At 41.3% G+C, this 16030-nt stretch overlaps 1 protein-coding gene across 2 annotated transcripts in view; it reads left to right on the top strand.

Annotated features, from left to right (window-relative positions):
* The first annotated feature begins 5002 nt into the window (after positions 1–5002).
* Positions 5003–16030, top strand: part of LOC135493844 (gamma-aminobutyric acid type B receptor subunit 2-like) — a 600170-nt gene continuing 589142 nt past the window's right edge. Inside the window, exon 1 of one of the 2 annotated variants that reach the window (XM_064781458.1) lies at positions 5003–6851. In XM_064781458.1, coding sequence (XP_064637528.1) covers positions 5241–6851 — 1611 coding nt within the window. In that variant the 5' untranslated portion in view covers positions 5003–5240. The remainder of the gene's footprint in view (positions 6852–16030) is intronic. The other variant, XM_064781459.1, reaches the window with a different exon arrangement.

Below are 16030 nucleotides of genomic sequence, written 5' to 3'. Positions count from 1 at the left end.
TATTATGTTTACCTACATTTTGCGCTTGTTATATTCAATAGGTTTTTTCAAATCAAGCTGAATGCGATTATAATCGCATTTAAAATTTCTGAGGCAACTGAATTGAATCATTAATCATTAGTACGAACTTATGATATCAGTGATACGGATAAATTACTTCTGATTCGATTTTACTTGCTGATTTACTTGGTGAACAACACTGCGATTGAATGGCATGCCCTACAACCAGTCCGCCATTACTTCATGAAAGTAAGCAATATTCAGAGGCACTTCAGTAGTAGTAGCCTATAATGATCCTCTTCGCTGACAAGATTACATTCCGGTATTTGTAACTATTGTGCGCACTACAACATGCACAAGAGGAATGAAAATGTCCAGAGTTGATCAATGTACCTACTGATAGCTGATTATCACCATATTGAAATTACATATATTTGTCTGATAACCGAGATCGATGGCATTCGCCATGCTTCATGATGTCTGTCTGGTTCTTCAATAATACCCGACTGGTCGAGGTGATGCCGCGTCTGATCGACTGGACCTGTCATACATGAAATATGAGTGAGATATTGACTGAATAATGAATATCCCAATAGTCATGATGGTGGTCATGGTGGGGAAATTTCACCACACATATTTACCACACTGGTAGTGTCATACTGAGTAAAATGTTGTTATACGCGGTCGGTGTAGAGTAATGACCCCATGCCATACTGTAAACTAAAGGATACTCAGCTTTCTACTGTGCATATTGGACTACGGCGAGACTGTATGGTTTGCCAGAAAAGAAACCCCGATGCCAGGTGGTTCTCAGAGTGTTGCAAGTAAATCTCTAACAAATACGATCCTGATAAATTTATCCTAGTTTGCCAATCTTATTCGAATCGGATGATCAAAATTGTATAATGCATTCACTAAGAAAGATGACATCATGAACCTGGAAATTGACCAGTTTCTTTTCAAATTCCCGATTTCCTGCAAGGCAGGTCCATGAATAATCGATATATGACGTGACACAATTTAACGCGAAATCAAATTTATGCCAAATACATGTGTACAGTATTGGCCTTTTCTGGGCGGGAGTTTGAGAAAACACTTTCTTCAACTGGCCAGGAAAGAAAACATACACTGGAAGGTGCAAGCAGTTTGGAAAAATACTACATTGTATTTGCAACCTGATAAAACAGCGGATAGACGATTGAGTTAATCGTTTATCATCCTTTGATTCAGCCTACTGGAAGGATGTTTTACTGTGGAAACTTATGTTACCTTCCAAGAAATTCGGTTTATACGAATGAACAATGTTTGTGATGGCGAAATGTGACTTAACCTCTAGCGCCTCTTTAGTATAAAATGTGTTGACGCCCATACATGCCATACTGGTTATTAGTTTCCAGTACATTTATTGATATTTTCCTGACATTTACCTAACTTCGATGCCTGGATTGATAGACCTATTGCTGATTTTGACGCAACACATTTAGCTTATAGTAATTTGTTATTAAGCAATTACAATATATTCATTTGAATTGGATCATAGGTGAAATGTTCAAGCAGGTCTGCTTCATGTTGAACCATCTTGCATCTGCTGATTACAACGCAAAATGGTCCGAGTTGGGGTTCTGGGGATCGAGAGCTTGAATTATTTCTGTAGTTTTAACCGGCGGGGATTCTAGAAGCTACAATTCACCGCACTCTTCACCGCGCAGGGCGTGAATATATGAGTGTCTGCAGAATGAGACAATAGGCTGAGGGGATCGAAAGGCACGGCACACCATCTAATTAGATAAATTTCCTTGTCATTTTGATTAACCAATGTTTGATATGGCTGTTCGACTGTTCGATTGTACAGCGATATTCCGCCACTCGGGACGAACACTACAGTGAGGAACCTGCTGCAGCTTCGTGATTTATCCGACAACGTCATAGAGCTGTTGCAGGCGCAATGTTATCTGAGAAAAATGCCGTTTTGTGATTGGACGTTTAACGTTCATAGTTACCCGTCGTCGAGACGCCAAGTCAACGAATAGGCTCTGTTCAGTAACGTTGTCCACTGATTTAAAACAGAATTGATCATGACCTGATGTGAAAAATTTTCAACCAAACTCGTCCATCTTCTTTTCATTGTTATCAAGACAAGATTTCTCACAACTCAAGGTCAAAGATCTTTCAGAACTTTTAAACATTCCAGTTATTGCCCTTTTCGAGGCGTTTCAGAGTAAAATTTCACATATTTTGTTGGCACTAATCGTATTTAGTAATTAACTTTGAGGCAAACCAAGCGTCCTGCGAGCTTTATATAAGGGCGTCAAATGCTTTTTGCCCTGAAGTTACTCTTATGACGTTTACGGAATACTAAATCAACCATTTCAACGATAAGAGCCCTGAAGTACCCGTCTAGATCTACCCGTCTAGGTGGTGGTGGCTTCCAAATGAAACTGGAAGAGTTATTGAAATCGATATTTGGAGTAGCTGACTTACCTGGTACTCTACTTTTGTGGAGAACGGGCCGAAGAAGGTCACGACATTTTGCACAAAAAAACAATAATTTCTCCATAATAGTAATAATCAATAAAACAAGAGGTGTGAGACTAGGTTACGTGTATATAAGAATAGAAAATCTAAACAAAATTAATCAATAAATCTGAACATTTTGTGGTAGATCCATGGGAATTCTAGTTCCGGTATCTCATGCACTGTTGCCAACCGAAGTACCGGCAGAATCTTGAGCAAGTGGCGGCGACGTTGGCGGAGGCGGGAATAGACGGGAATAGACACCCAAATATTGTGTACATTTGTTAGTGCATTTTAAGATAAAAATTCGTATGGTTTATTTGTCGGATGCACTGCACTGTCAGTGTCAATATATGTGATACTGCCGTGAGAAAGGGTATGTATGTGTGATTTAACTGGAAAGAAATGATTGATCCTAGATTAGGACGACAATGAAGTGTCATGGTTGGGGTTAGCAATAGAATTAAAAGGAGGGGTCGTGGTTGGGGTTGGCATTGACACGATTATGAAAAAAAAATTTCATGGTTGGAGTTAACAATGCCAATAGTATCCAGCTGAAGGGTCACGGGTTAGCAATAGCATGAATAGGAAGGGCCATGGTGGGGTTTAGCAATACCATCAAAATGAAGTGACATGTTTGGGGTAATCTATAGCATATGAAAAGGGTGTTGATGTTAGTTAGGGCACCAAGATGAAGGGTCGTGGTTGGGGTAAGCTATAGCATATGAAAAGGAAGGGTCATGGTTGGGGTTAGCTGTAGCATCAAAATGAAGGATCACGGTTGGGGTAAGGTATAGCATATAAGAAAGACGATTCAGGGTTCGGGTTAGGAAGAGTATATGAGAAAGACAGGTCATGGGGTTGGCAATAAATCATCAAAACTAATGGGTCATGTTGGGGGTTGGCAATAAGCGTCAAAATTAAGGGTCATGGTTGGGGTTAGCAAAATAGCATCACAATTAAGGGTCATGGTAATTGGAGCAAGCTGTAGCCAGGGGCCATTGTGCTCACCGTACAATTATATGTTTGGTGGTTAGGAATTCATGCTGGTTAAGAAACATAACCTCTGTCACCTTGAAATGTAGGTCAAATCGAAAACCCGTAGGATATGTGATGCATCCTTGCTTGGAGTACCTACCTTAAAAATATTATCGAAAACAAGTCACTCATAAGCGAGATATTACACTTTTTCCTTTTTCAGCTTTGGCCCCCTGGTGGCCAAGTCGAGAATTAGATCGGACCGAAATTCGGCATCAGAGGTTATATGACACAGGGAGTCATGTGTGACTAAATTTCAAATGTATAGCTTTAGCGGTGAAGAAACGTGCAATAGTTAACACTCAAAAGGCCAATTTACGCTATTTGACCTCTGTGACCTTGACAATTAGGTCAAATAAAAAAAAAACCCGTATGATATGTGTTGTATTAGGGAATCCCCGGGACCTCAGATGTGACATGTGCGGATGTTTCCACTGCGCCACTCCCACAGCCTCCGACAGCCAAATCGATATCGGGTAGCAATGACTTCTCAACAGGGTACGACGTGAACTTGCTCAATATGATTCGACCTAATCTTATCCAAAAGGTTTCATAAATTTCTAAATCACTTATAATGCATGTTCTTGCGGTTTGTCACTCTTACCGGTATGTTTCATATCAAAGCAGTAGGATTTTTAAGCGTCAACATGCTCAAAGGATTGCAAAACAGGCTCATAGGTCATTAGATAGCGTTGACAAATCACGAGAGACAAGGAATCATTTACACTTGAACCCCCTGGGAATCAAAATAATGGACTCCTAGCATTACAAGTCGAGGCACCGATGAATAAAAGAAATATCGATTTCCCGTCGAAGTCATTCTTCTGTCGGCGGTTCCGAGATCTTATCACTAGAGGGTCGAGGCCTACCGTGAAGCAATCACCAATACAAAAGTTGATGAGCATAGGCTTTAGCAGTCATACATCATATTTCAAATCGGCATTGTCATCGAAATTCACAAGCAAAATATCATAACACAATTGTTTAGCCCTTGAAACAAGGGAGGGCAGTTTCATAGAAACGGAATCGAGGAACTCGACATTTAAGACTGCTTGGTGCTCGATCGGTACTCACATTTGCCTCTTTCTTCTCTGGGGTGAGAAAAGGATTTGGATCGGTGATCACCACACCGCCTTATTCTTTGAAGAGAGGGATAAGCAGAGATTCGGTTGAAAATGAGCACACACTTGCCCAAAATATGACCAATATTATTGGCTTACTGGACCCAGAAAGCAGCAATAGCTTGGTGTTTTAATTGAAGGCTGCCATCTCAAATCTAAATCAGTGTTGATGAAGTATCTTAAGCAACGCCATCCTCAATCCGCCACACAAGCTCGCCATCATTGATCCATAAGCTGCCGGAGAGAGGCGAAGTAGTGCGAGACTACAGGAGCGAAAAGATCAATCTAGAGTCTGGATAGGGATCAGTCTTCACACGACTATAATAAGGCAAGCATCATTCAGCACTGGATGTGCACGATATAACCGTAACTAGGGAAGCATGTGTAACCATAGTGTTCGGTGTTAGAATGAGAGGCAGTGGATCTTTTGCTCTTCTTTTTGCGGGATATATTGGACGGCAGTTTGATAGAACTTGGTAGGACAGGGCTACCATCTCCACCGGAACGAATGTCAAACAGGGAAAATTACCATTCTTTGAAGTTGTGCTTTGCTTTTACCGCGGAATTATGGGGTGCTTGTTTAGTTATGCGTTCGCATTGCTGACGAGTTTAATGTTCATACACATGCACTTCTGTGACATAAATTTTGAAAGGTTTAAAGGGGAGAATAACCAAAGTGCGAATAATTACACTATCTCTGCTGAAGGTGAGAATCACACTTTAATCAGTGATGGATTTGATATCAGTAATGGCTCAAATTTTGGAAAGCAACGTACTTTCGAAGGCAACCTAAATAGTGCAAGCGATGACAATTCCGACATTTTGGATAATAGCAGTTTTGTATCAAACACCTCAGCATATGCCAAAGATTATAATATTGCAAAACACACAGAGATTGATGACAATGATGTCGGTGATATTGTAGGACTTTCTTCAGGTATTTATCCAAGCACAACCATAGATGCTGCCGAAAATAAAATTTCTTCCCTCCATTCAGAAGGATTACGTGGCAATTTGGAGTATGCAACTGGCGGGAGAACTAATAGACCAAGTAGCAACGGTTTCGGGGAGGATTTGACAAAAAGGAATGGATACTATACAAAGAGATATTCAAATAGTGGTTATTTTCGTTCTTCAAATGTTATTGATTCGCTTGGTGTAAAACGTCAGTCTGGTGCGGTGAATGGTGGCGATAATTTTGAGTCTTCACATGATACGTTGTCAAACTCCAGTGACAAATTGATATCTAGCAGTGGTGATGTAGTGTCTAAAAGTGATGTTTTGTTGGCAGGTAGTGATTTTGTTCATGAAAGCAGTACTTTGTTGACCACAAGTGATGATAATTCAGTAACAATAACTAACGTTTATGTAACAAATAATTATAACATATCTAATTTAAGTATCGTTCAAAGTAGTAGTTCATATGTTGCCGATGATATTAATGTGATGGCCACATCTAACAACTTAGATAAAAAAGGCAAGCAATTTACTTTAGAAAGCGTAGCTGCAGTAGCGACCAGTCGAGAGTTGATTGACTCTTTCGACGGGATACGACCAATGACCCCCTTATTGAAATATCGAACAGAAAAGGAAACTTTGCATCAGAAGTTTGACGCACATAAAATCCACAAATCCGAAACGCCATTAGAAGGATCTTTCTTCATCACTTACACTAATAATAATACTTCCAAGTCAGACCTTGTTTTACCCACCAAAACAATTCCGTTGTCCTTCATGCATACCACCAACACAGTTGCCTCCAAGAGAATACATTTCAACGAGCCATCGCGGCACATACTTCCAAATAGGGTCAAGTCGTTCAATGAAAATGCAACTATGCAAAAACAAAATAAAACCTATCGCCCACTTTCTAAACTCAGAGATAAAGATACTCTGCCGAGTAATCGTACCTTACCCAACGTTATCAAAGGTAAAAGGGTGAGGACGGATTTCCATAAGTTTCTCCGGACAGGAAATCGTGGTCTTGGCGGCGCAGCGGAATACAATTCTAACTCAAGGAAAAGAATTTATATTGGGGGTCTGTTTGAGTTGAGCCAGACCACGTATAGTGTAAATGGTCGATCTGAACTGGCTACGGCCCAGATGGCTATTGATGACGTGAACGAGAGAGGGATACTTAAAGGATATGAACTAGTGATGAAACACAATGACACAAAGGTAGGCATAATTTTACTATGAACATTTCGATTTGTTTCTGTGTCGTAATAGGGTAGCTCCTATACTACGTTTGTCGCTACATGGCACTGACTGTAACTAGGGTGTTGTATTGTTGTGACTGAGATGTGGTTTCCTTTCTGTGTAAGGTTTGACGTCATTTTGACGGGTACTCTACTGACAGTTAGTGCCACCTATTAGGATGACGATACCATGCAAAATATCTTGATATGCCATGCAGCATCTCACTGTACGGCATTACAGTGACGTCGCAGAAAATCAGATGCGAGCAAAAATGAAGCATATTTTTTCAGTGGATTTTGTAAGATTATTTATTAGTTCAGGCAAAACGTATCGTAACGTAGTGTAATGGTCAGAAGTGCATGGGCTGGAGCAATGATTGAACCGTTGATCTGATGTCTGCATACTGAAAAGTGTGAAGTCAGATGATAACCTCTATGTCTGACAAAATCCAAAATGTTTACAAGACATACAATATCTTTTTATCCTGCCGAGCAACTAATACACTTATTCTATTGTTAGCGCTAATTGTGATCGGATGGAAATTCTGAGACGAAATAGTTCATTTTTATGCGGTTTAAAAAGTAAAGCAATGATGACTACAGATCAATCTATATTAGTTTTTTACGAAGAAATCTGTATTTTTCATCCCAATAATATTTAGAATTAACCAATGGTTTCAAATTACGCTTAAGACGTTGATATCATCAAACTAACTCCCCGAATTTTTTTTTTCCATTATTCGTTTAGATAACTACTCGGTATTTGACTGCCAAATGCCGATGCAATTGTGCAAAACTTTGCTTTTGGTTTAGCAATTGATGTTGCAGGTGAGATCGCCTGATGCCTTTTTGCAGACGATTATAGCTAATCTCCAACTAGCGCGCTTATTACTCTATTATTGCGTCGTGTGGTGGTAATATGTGACAGAAAGATTAACTCCCAGACGTGTTCTGATCTAGATCTCTATGTTTCTTAGCCACTGAGTCTGGTCAATAAGTAATACGCCATTCTGAATACAGGGACTGCTAGCCTTGTATGAACGTCAATTGGTTCAGTGATAAAGACAGCCGAAAATGTTATGTGAGGATGTCCTTTTCCTTGGTCGATATCCCAGCGACACGGCCTGTCTTATCACGAATTTCATGCTTAACAGGAGTGTTACTCCCAGCATAGCTCAACAATCGGAATTTGTCAGTCTTCAAAAGAGGATTTCTTTGCTCTCGTCAATGTCTGCAATTTATTCTTCGCCTCTCAGAATGTTTGCTTATCCCTTGGTGACCTTTCCTGCTCTTTACCAGATCCTATTTTTCTGTCTTTTTTCACCAACTCGTGATACAGATAATACAGTGCTCTCTTGAAAGAACCTTGTTTCGAATTAACCTTGGGAATGTAAATGTCAACAGCCTCACAAATCCGGCGCTAAAGAATTTCCCAAGCTTCCTAACACCGCACTTCATCAAGCAGAGACAAATCCATTCCACTCAGTCTATCTTAGTCCATCATGGGAACTAACATGAGAAATGTATTCCAATGTCACCGATGCTATCGCAAATTGTGACACTGTCAGGTTATCATAATTTGCATTTTAAGCTCGACCGTTGGTGAATTTTTGAGAGGGAAATATATTTTTTTTCGGTAAAGCATTTTTTGTTCAGTTTTTCTATGTTTGTTTTTCACTGAGCAGAAAAAAGGAAGTTAGACTGTATCTTGAAACAACATGTATTATAAGGGGATTCAATATGTAGTGATCGGATAGGGCCGTGTCGGTAAGCAATCTTCTAGTAGAATAGGCTTATCAGCCTTCATTGTTATTACTGCTCTTAATCATTGAGGTCGTAACTTCATCGCCAAGTATTCTAAAATGGATAGCCTCACCGTCAAGAGACTAAACAATGACAGTGTCTTTCATATGTGTATGTGCTATATCATATAGACTGTAAAGATAACAAGTCTCAAGCAATGTACATGTATCTCCAAGTCCCGGGCAGTGTTGCGCTATGTTTCTCTCAGATTTTCGTAAACGAACGCAATATTTTGCTTCATCCTTTTACTGTCATTATGATTGTTTCGGTGCGTTCAGCTTTCGGCCAGATCGGTGAGTTTTATGTGTTTGACACAGCCATGATTGGGGTTTACGCTGTGCGAGACAATGTAGCAGAGACCAAAGGAGGCGGAGTCGTATCTTCTGAGCCTATACCGTATCAGTTGTGTTGTACAGCATCTTATAGTGACTAATTGCGGCAATGGGCCTATACTTCATGATTAAGACCTGTCATGCCTGTGAGAGATCTATTATTGTGAGAAATGTTAATTTCTAGTGTAACGGGAAAGCCGTTCCGAGCGGTCCAGGTGTCACTAGAGACAGGGACAAAGGCACAATCAGGAAGACATTTCTGAATTCCTCAGGCAGGGACTTTCAAAAGGGATCAGGGCCATGGAGAATCGGAGGATATGACTGAGTCAGGAAGATGAAGATGCTACTCTACCACAAAGGACAGACACTTATATGTGATTATAGATTTTAATATCAACACTTGACTTCAACTATTTACAACTATTTACAACTACACGAATACGAGGACACAACATGGAACTCTTTAAACACAGCAAGCAGCGCTTGGTCTGATTAAAACACTCCCCAACAATCTCATATTTACAGTAACTGGTTGAGAGAAGGATATTGACTCATGTCAATATCCTCGCCTTCTATAAGACGGACCAAGAGTTCAATTAACTCGTCCAAAAACTCAACTAGATCTTCTAGTTCTATAAAAGTGCCTATGATGATGATATCATCTGGATATATGTGCACACTTGGTGCATTCAGGGGAACCGAAGGTTCTGGCATCTTTAGAATTGATTGTTTACCTCCCCAGAAATACCAATAGATTAGATAGGATTGCTCAAATATAACCCTCTGGGTTTAGGAGCTGACTCAAGTCAATTTGGAGTTGGTACAACCAAAAAGATCAAGGCTACTGTCTTTGCTTTGTCTATAGATTAATCAAAGGACATTCATCCTCATGGATAACCAGTGCTGCTATAAGCAAGCTACACAATGCATGAACATGTGCGTGAGGAATCTGACAGAATGTAAGACAGTACTAACCTTACCTAAATGATAATTCTCAGTGTACTAGTAAGAGTTCTACTAGGAGAACCGCTAGTCGGCTAATTGGTCTAATTGATGTAATTGGTGCAATTGGGCCTGGTGTGCAGGCAATCTGATTGTTTTCGGGCTTACATGAGCTTTTATACCCCCCTACGGGGTCCTTCCACGGGCTACCCCGTCCCCAGATAATTCACGATCCTTGAAAGATGCTCGAAGTTTTGAAAGATGCACCAACTTTAGGCACAATTTGTGACCACACTTCAAAATCCAGAGTATTGAAATCGACATCCCCAAATGCTATAAACATAGTTTTACCACATGAAACACTTTAAAACACTCTTTGCTCAAAATATCCTGCTTTTGAACCACTTTAAAACTTACAACACGTGAAAACAAAGGTCCAGCTTCCAAACAAATTGATGAGAATGACGTCATCAAACATGGCGGACAAGTTTACAAAAGTCCGAAATTGCACCCATAAAAACACTTATTACAAATACACAGTTACTTATAAACTTACCAGGAAGCTCTAGATAAATTGGTCCTAAGGAGACAAAGGTCTCTCCAAAGTTTGATGATCTAACACCACACAGTTTTGTGTAAAATTGTCTTCAAACACGAAAATCTGCTCCGGTAAAAATCTTCTAGGTACACATTAAATGCAAACCCGGAGAACGAGTACTGACGGCACAGCGGTTGTATGTACAATGCGGACTTAAACAGGTCCCAAGACGAAACGAAGGAGCTAAAGGTTAATTTTGTTACACTAGCATAACGCGTTTTTCTAGGTTGGACAATTCCTTAGGATGTTTGTTCTTCATGTTTTCAGTCAATCGTAACCCGCAACGGATCATATCGTAACGCGTACCGTTGGTCGAAGACAGTATGTCGTAGTAGATGTAATCGCGAAGCAATACATCGATGATGGTTTCAGGTTAAGCATTGACGAATCCTTTTATCCCGGTCACTTCAAACAGGTTTCATCTAGTTTTATTTTCTGACCCAATTGAACTTCCTAAAATCAAAACAGCAGCACACTCTTTAGGTGACGAGAGCGATAGCCATATGAAAATAAGCGTGTTATAAGCCAAGTGCTGTACCAGGGACGTGGGACGTGTATACACTGGATGCGATTCACGGCTTCCACCTAATTGTTCCTAAGCGGACAGGGGTGTATTAGAGGTCAAATTACCAGGGTTTGATTTGGTGGATGGGTTCTTGCTAGACATCTGTTCTCTCTTAGAGTCAGACTTTTCAGATATTAAGCAGATAATTTGTTCAGATGGCATACACATTGATCCTCTGAACATATCTTTTGTCGATTGTTGACAATTAAGCGTTGGTTATTTCTAGGTTAATACATAGTTTGACGAGTGCGTGCCAATACAAGCTAAATTTATTTCAGATTATCACAGAGATAAAATAAGATACTTGAATGTGGTTTTCAGCAGAGTATGGTATATTTAGTTGGTCATTATATCTGTTGTATTTGGATGCACCTAATTCCATCCCTTCATTGGGTCAGGTCAAGTCTTGGGGTTGAGAAAGTGTTAGGTGTTGGTTTTGGTGTAGTGTTCGTGTAGGAGGCCTACCCCAACCCCTCACACCGAGCTTGGGTTGGACATCGGTGTAACACTTTGAGCAACACCAGGGTGACACCGGGTGTAAGGTCCCGGTAGGTGTAAAGCCGAGGACACACTACCAAGAAAAATTGGCCAATGGTGATTAATTTAATTGACTGCAGATGTCTTGTCATATGTGAACGGTCCGGCAATTCACTTGGCCAATGAAATTAGATACTCTCACCCAGTCTTGGTGAGTTGGTGGGGAGTTCTATATTTTCGCCAAGATTACCACCACAGGGGGGCTACTTCAGGTAGGATTGTCGTTTGTGAATGGTTCACCAACTGTTTCGAGCAAGGAAAATGTAAACAAGAGGTTTTGTTTTTAACTCTTTCAAGCCCTTCACACCAAGCAAAAATGAATTCATGTTACTAGGCACTAGCTTTTTTTAGCTATTTGAGTCTACATTTCAAGGTGGAGTTCCGATTATATGTTTTTGACATGTAAACCCGTACTTTGAAGATTGTTGGCTGTTTTGAGAATGTCCATGGGCCTATAAAACTACAGGTATATACCTGATTAATCAGGAGCAATGACAGCAATGGGTCTCATAAGTAATTTTTCCCTCCATTGACGTCACAGACAGGTACAGGTGGCTTAAACTGTCTGGGCCTGACATTGGTGTGAACGCACAGTTGTTGAGGCCAGCAAGAGTGACTTGCCAGGTGACCCTACATCTGTTTCTGATCTTGGTGAGCAATAGACGGTAGTCTGTCCTCGGCTTAACACTGGTGAGTTGACTAGGTGTTTGAGTTCACGCCGACTTGTTTTCTCGCTTCAACCAAAAAAAGACAATTTTACCCTTATTGGTGATTATTTTCGAGCCCTAAGTGAGATGTGAGACCAGGATTTTTGTGAAGACTGCCGATTTCGTCTCGGCGCGGCCGAAGCGGAATCGATGATTATCACATCAGCGGAGTTGACTGCGGAACGGCAAGAAAAAATCGATATGTGAAGCCGCATGTGTGTGGCGGAAAAACTGTGTCAAAAGTACTATTTATACCAAAATTCCTTGTTTCTCATTTATCTTTATTTGGATAAAACATTACTCAAGGATTGTAATGAGTGTGACTGTTTGGAATGTCATCGCCTTTGTCTGACATTTGAGTCTTTTGATGAACTCAAAATTTCACAGATTTTCCAAAAAATGGCGGCCGGAAACGTCAACACGATCTGTCACTTCGATATTTTCGAATTTTGTTGATTCTTCTGTACTTACAAATTAGTGAAGTATCTAGAATAATTTTTAAAACAACAATAGTTTGCGTGGCTTTGTTTGGCGCATGTATGCCTCTGTCGTGCTGATGATAAGCTAGTTGACCTGGACTCGTTATTTCACAAAAACTGGGACAAAAAACATGGCTGACTGAACACCTTGACAACCTAAAAATTTGACCACTCCCAAACACCTACCTCTAGGAGTAGGTGTTACACCTGTACATTTCTCCAATGCATTTGCCTTGTTTCTTCAGGTGGGCCAGGGTAGGTGTAACACTAGTGTCAGAAAAGTGTAACACTTTCCCAACACTAGTGTTGAAATCTTGGGGATTCCCTCCTCAAACACCGGTGTTACACCGGTGTAACCCAACACCGAGCAGGGTGGTCAAGTGTTGGTGTAGTGATGGTGTTACCTTGGTGACGGTGATACACTAACACTTAACACTTTCCCAACCCCAAGACTTGACCTGACCCATTATGTAACAAACATTTCAAAAATGTCCAAAAATCATTTTTTTTTATTTCATGTGCCTTTTCAAAAATTCAAATTAGCCCATGAACAGTGCTTTGTGACCATCAGAGTGTGATAATTCTAATTCGGTTCGGCATCATTAGAACCATGGCCATGACCATTGACACAACACATATTGTTACACTGGGCCTGTGACTGTGTACCTAATTAAACTTCAGACTTACTGTAGTTTCATGAAAATAACACCACTTCATTAACAGCCGGTGTCGCCGCCCCTGACTCATAGGGTGGCGAACAGAGCTGTTGAGAAGGCCGATCATTGGCTGGGATTCCAGAGAGGGTTGTCCAGGCCTCATATCCAATATACTTCAGTTTCGAGTCCAATCCTTATTGTTTGGGTTGTTGAAACCGATTCGTAGGTCTCCTGTGAATGGGATAATGGGATCGGGCCTTCGGCCATTGTACTGAGTGTCCCAGAACATTTTCAACTAATCGTCATTGGTAGTGTAAAGGGTGTCTCAGTGCTAATGGCTGATAGTGTCCAGGGTGTCCATGAAAAAAGTCCAACTGACATATTGGCTTCTGCTGGTTTTAGGGACTGACCTGCCCTTTCAAACTGAGGCACTGCTCAGGGAGGTAATGGAGCAAGTCTTCGGGTCTTATCATCCCTTCGGGCTTTCAAAGATACTTTGCAGTGCGAAATTGGTAAGAATGAGAAGTTGTCCGTCACATATCTGGAGACAAAACCGAACATCCCTCTGAATGTACAGTCTTGTCCGAAGTGATCAGTGAAGGAATAAAAAAGAACGATGTGCGCCGGCAACTTTGCTCCAGAGGCTGCGATGCAGAGGGTGACGGTGTATCCAACCTTGGTAGACCTGGATGATCGAACGTCTATGGCCTTCTCCCCCGTGGTGTTGGCCGTGTACATGGTTCTCATATTAAACAGGACAAAGGTTTGGTCCATGTTAAAGAAGAACCGCATCTGTATATCAAGACGATCGATGCTCCCAGTAACCACATCTCGGAAGGTCTGGATCCTTGCAGCAGCATCAGCGGGGACGGTCGTTGTATTCTTAGTCACCTTCCGTAGGGACACGTGGCGTCTCTTCATCAAGCACTCCACCCAGCCTATGGATGCGTTGAAATCCCATAGCTGAGGGCGACAATGCTGAATCCCTTCTCTGACATCTTGGGCTAACTCATTCCACCAGCTTTGCCACACTACCAACGCCTTATCTTGAATGTCGAAAACGGAGACTGCGAGGCGACGCTCTCTCATCTGCTGCAGCCATTGGTAAAGCTGGTCCTCAACCTGTGGCCATAACGGATCACGGGGCTCCATCACCGTCTTCTTCCGGCCATGCCCTTGTTCTTGCTTCTGCTCGAGGTCCTCGAGATTCCACCTTCTTAACGTCTCCCAGGGGATGTTATAGTGGGCGGCGAACTCTCTCATACTGCGCACCGTACCGTTCACCAGTGCCTCCGTCTGGTCTCTCAGGTAGGCAAGTTTTTCTGTTACGGTGTAGCGCCGGCGTCGTTTTCTCAGCAGCTCTACAGCATCCATTGTCGCACAGGTTGTCTGCAATGTGGGTACCCTCAGTGGGGCTTCATTTATAGGCCTAAGAGGCCCTAGAATTACTCAAGAAAACCACAAATCCTAGAAACTTCGATTCTTTTTTCTCCCACGTAGGCCTAGGGAGTCTAAATCAAAACAGAGGGTTGTAGAAAAACAGAGGATGAGCTCCTCGTTTTTCTTCGGAATTTCGTGACTACTATCATTGCCTGAATCTTACTTTGCTTTACTAATGCAAGCATTCGTAGATTTTTCTTCAGAGTTTCAATAAGGACTTTTTTGTTTTGGGGGATTTGGATCAATCTAAAAGGTGCTTCAGTTTTATGAGACAACCTGTATAAACGGTCGGCGAGTGGCCTTACCACATGCGCACTCATCGACCAGTAGGCCCACAACACTTCGAATCAATAGGGCTGCGGTAATAAGTGGTTTAGCGTAACCGTGACAGCTCGGCTGAGCCATCACAAGGGCCAGCGAAGTCACTCATTGGTTACCTCTGGTGAATAGACTCGAGAGAAGAGGCCGGGCCTTGAATATCCCGAAGTGGTGTTATTTTCATGAAACTACAGTACTTTCAGCATTTTGACTTATTATTATTATCATTATTATACAGAATTTATATAGCGCCCTAATCAGAAAATCCGCTCTATGGCGCTTTACAGAGATAAAACATTCATTGCACACAAATATTGAAAAAGATAAGATATTGATAATACATGTAAAAACTTGTAAACATTTAAACATTGTAATAGCTTTTAAAAAATAAGGTCTTCACTGACTTCTTATATACATCGAGACTGGAATTGTCTTACGGCCAAGGACAGTGCATTCCACAGGCCAGGTGCCACCTGTTTGAAAGATCGATTTCCATGTCGTACCGGTTCTCGGTAACGACAGAAGGCACTGGTCTGTGGAACGCAACGCTCGAGTTGGCGCGTGTTTCTTTACTAAATCCTCAATGTTTATTGGCGCTGTTCCATTCAGTGCCTTGTAGGCATACAGCAGAATCTTATACTGTACCCTACAATGCACCGGAAGCCAGTGAAGCTGAAAGAGAACCAGAGTTATATGGTTACTTACTTGACTTTCGGTAGGATCTTCGCCTTTCTCACCACAGACTCCGGCCTTGCACATGTTGACATGTAATTTCAGTGATA

The sequence above is a fragment of the Lineus longissimus genome, chromosome 9, assembly GCF_910592395.1.
Source record: "Lineus longissimus chromosome 9, tnLinLong1.2, whole genome shotgun sequence".
NCBI lineage: Eukaryota > Metazoa > Nemertea > Pilidiophora > Heteronemertea > Lineidae > Lineus > Lineus longissimus.
Note: the sequence above shows the minus strand (reverse complement) of the source record. Positions and strands in the feature narration are given on the sequence as shown.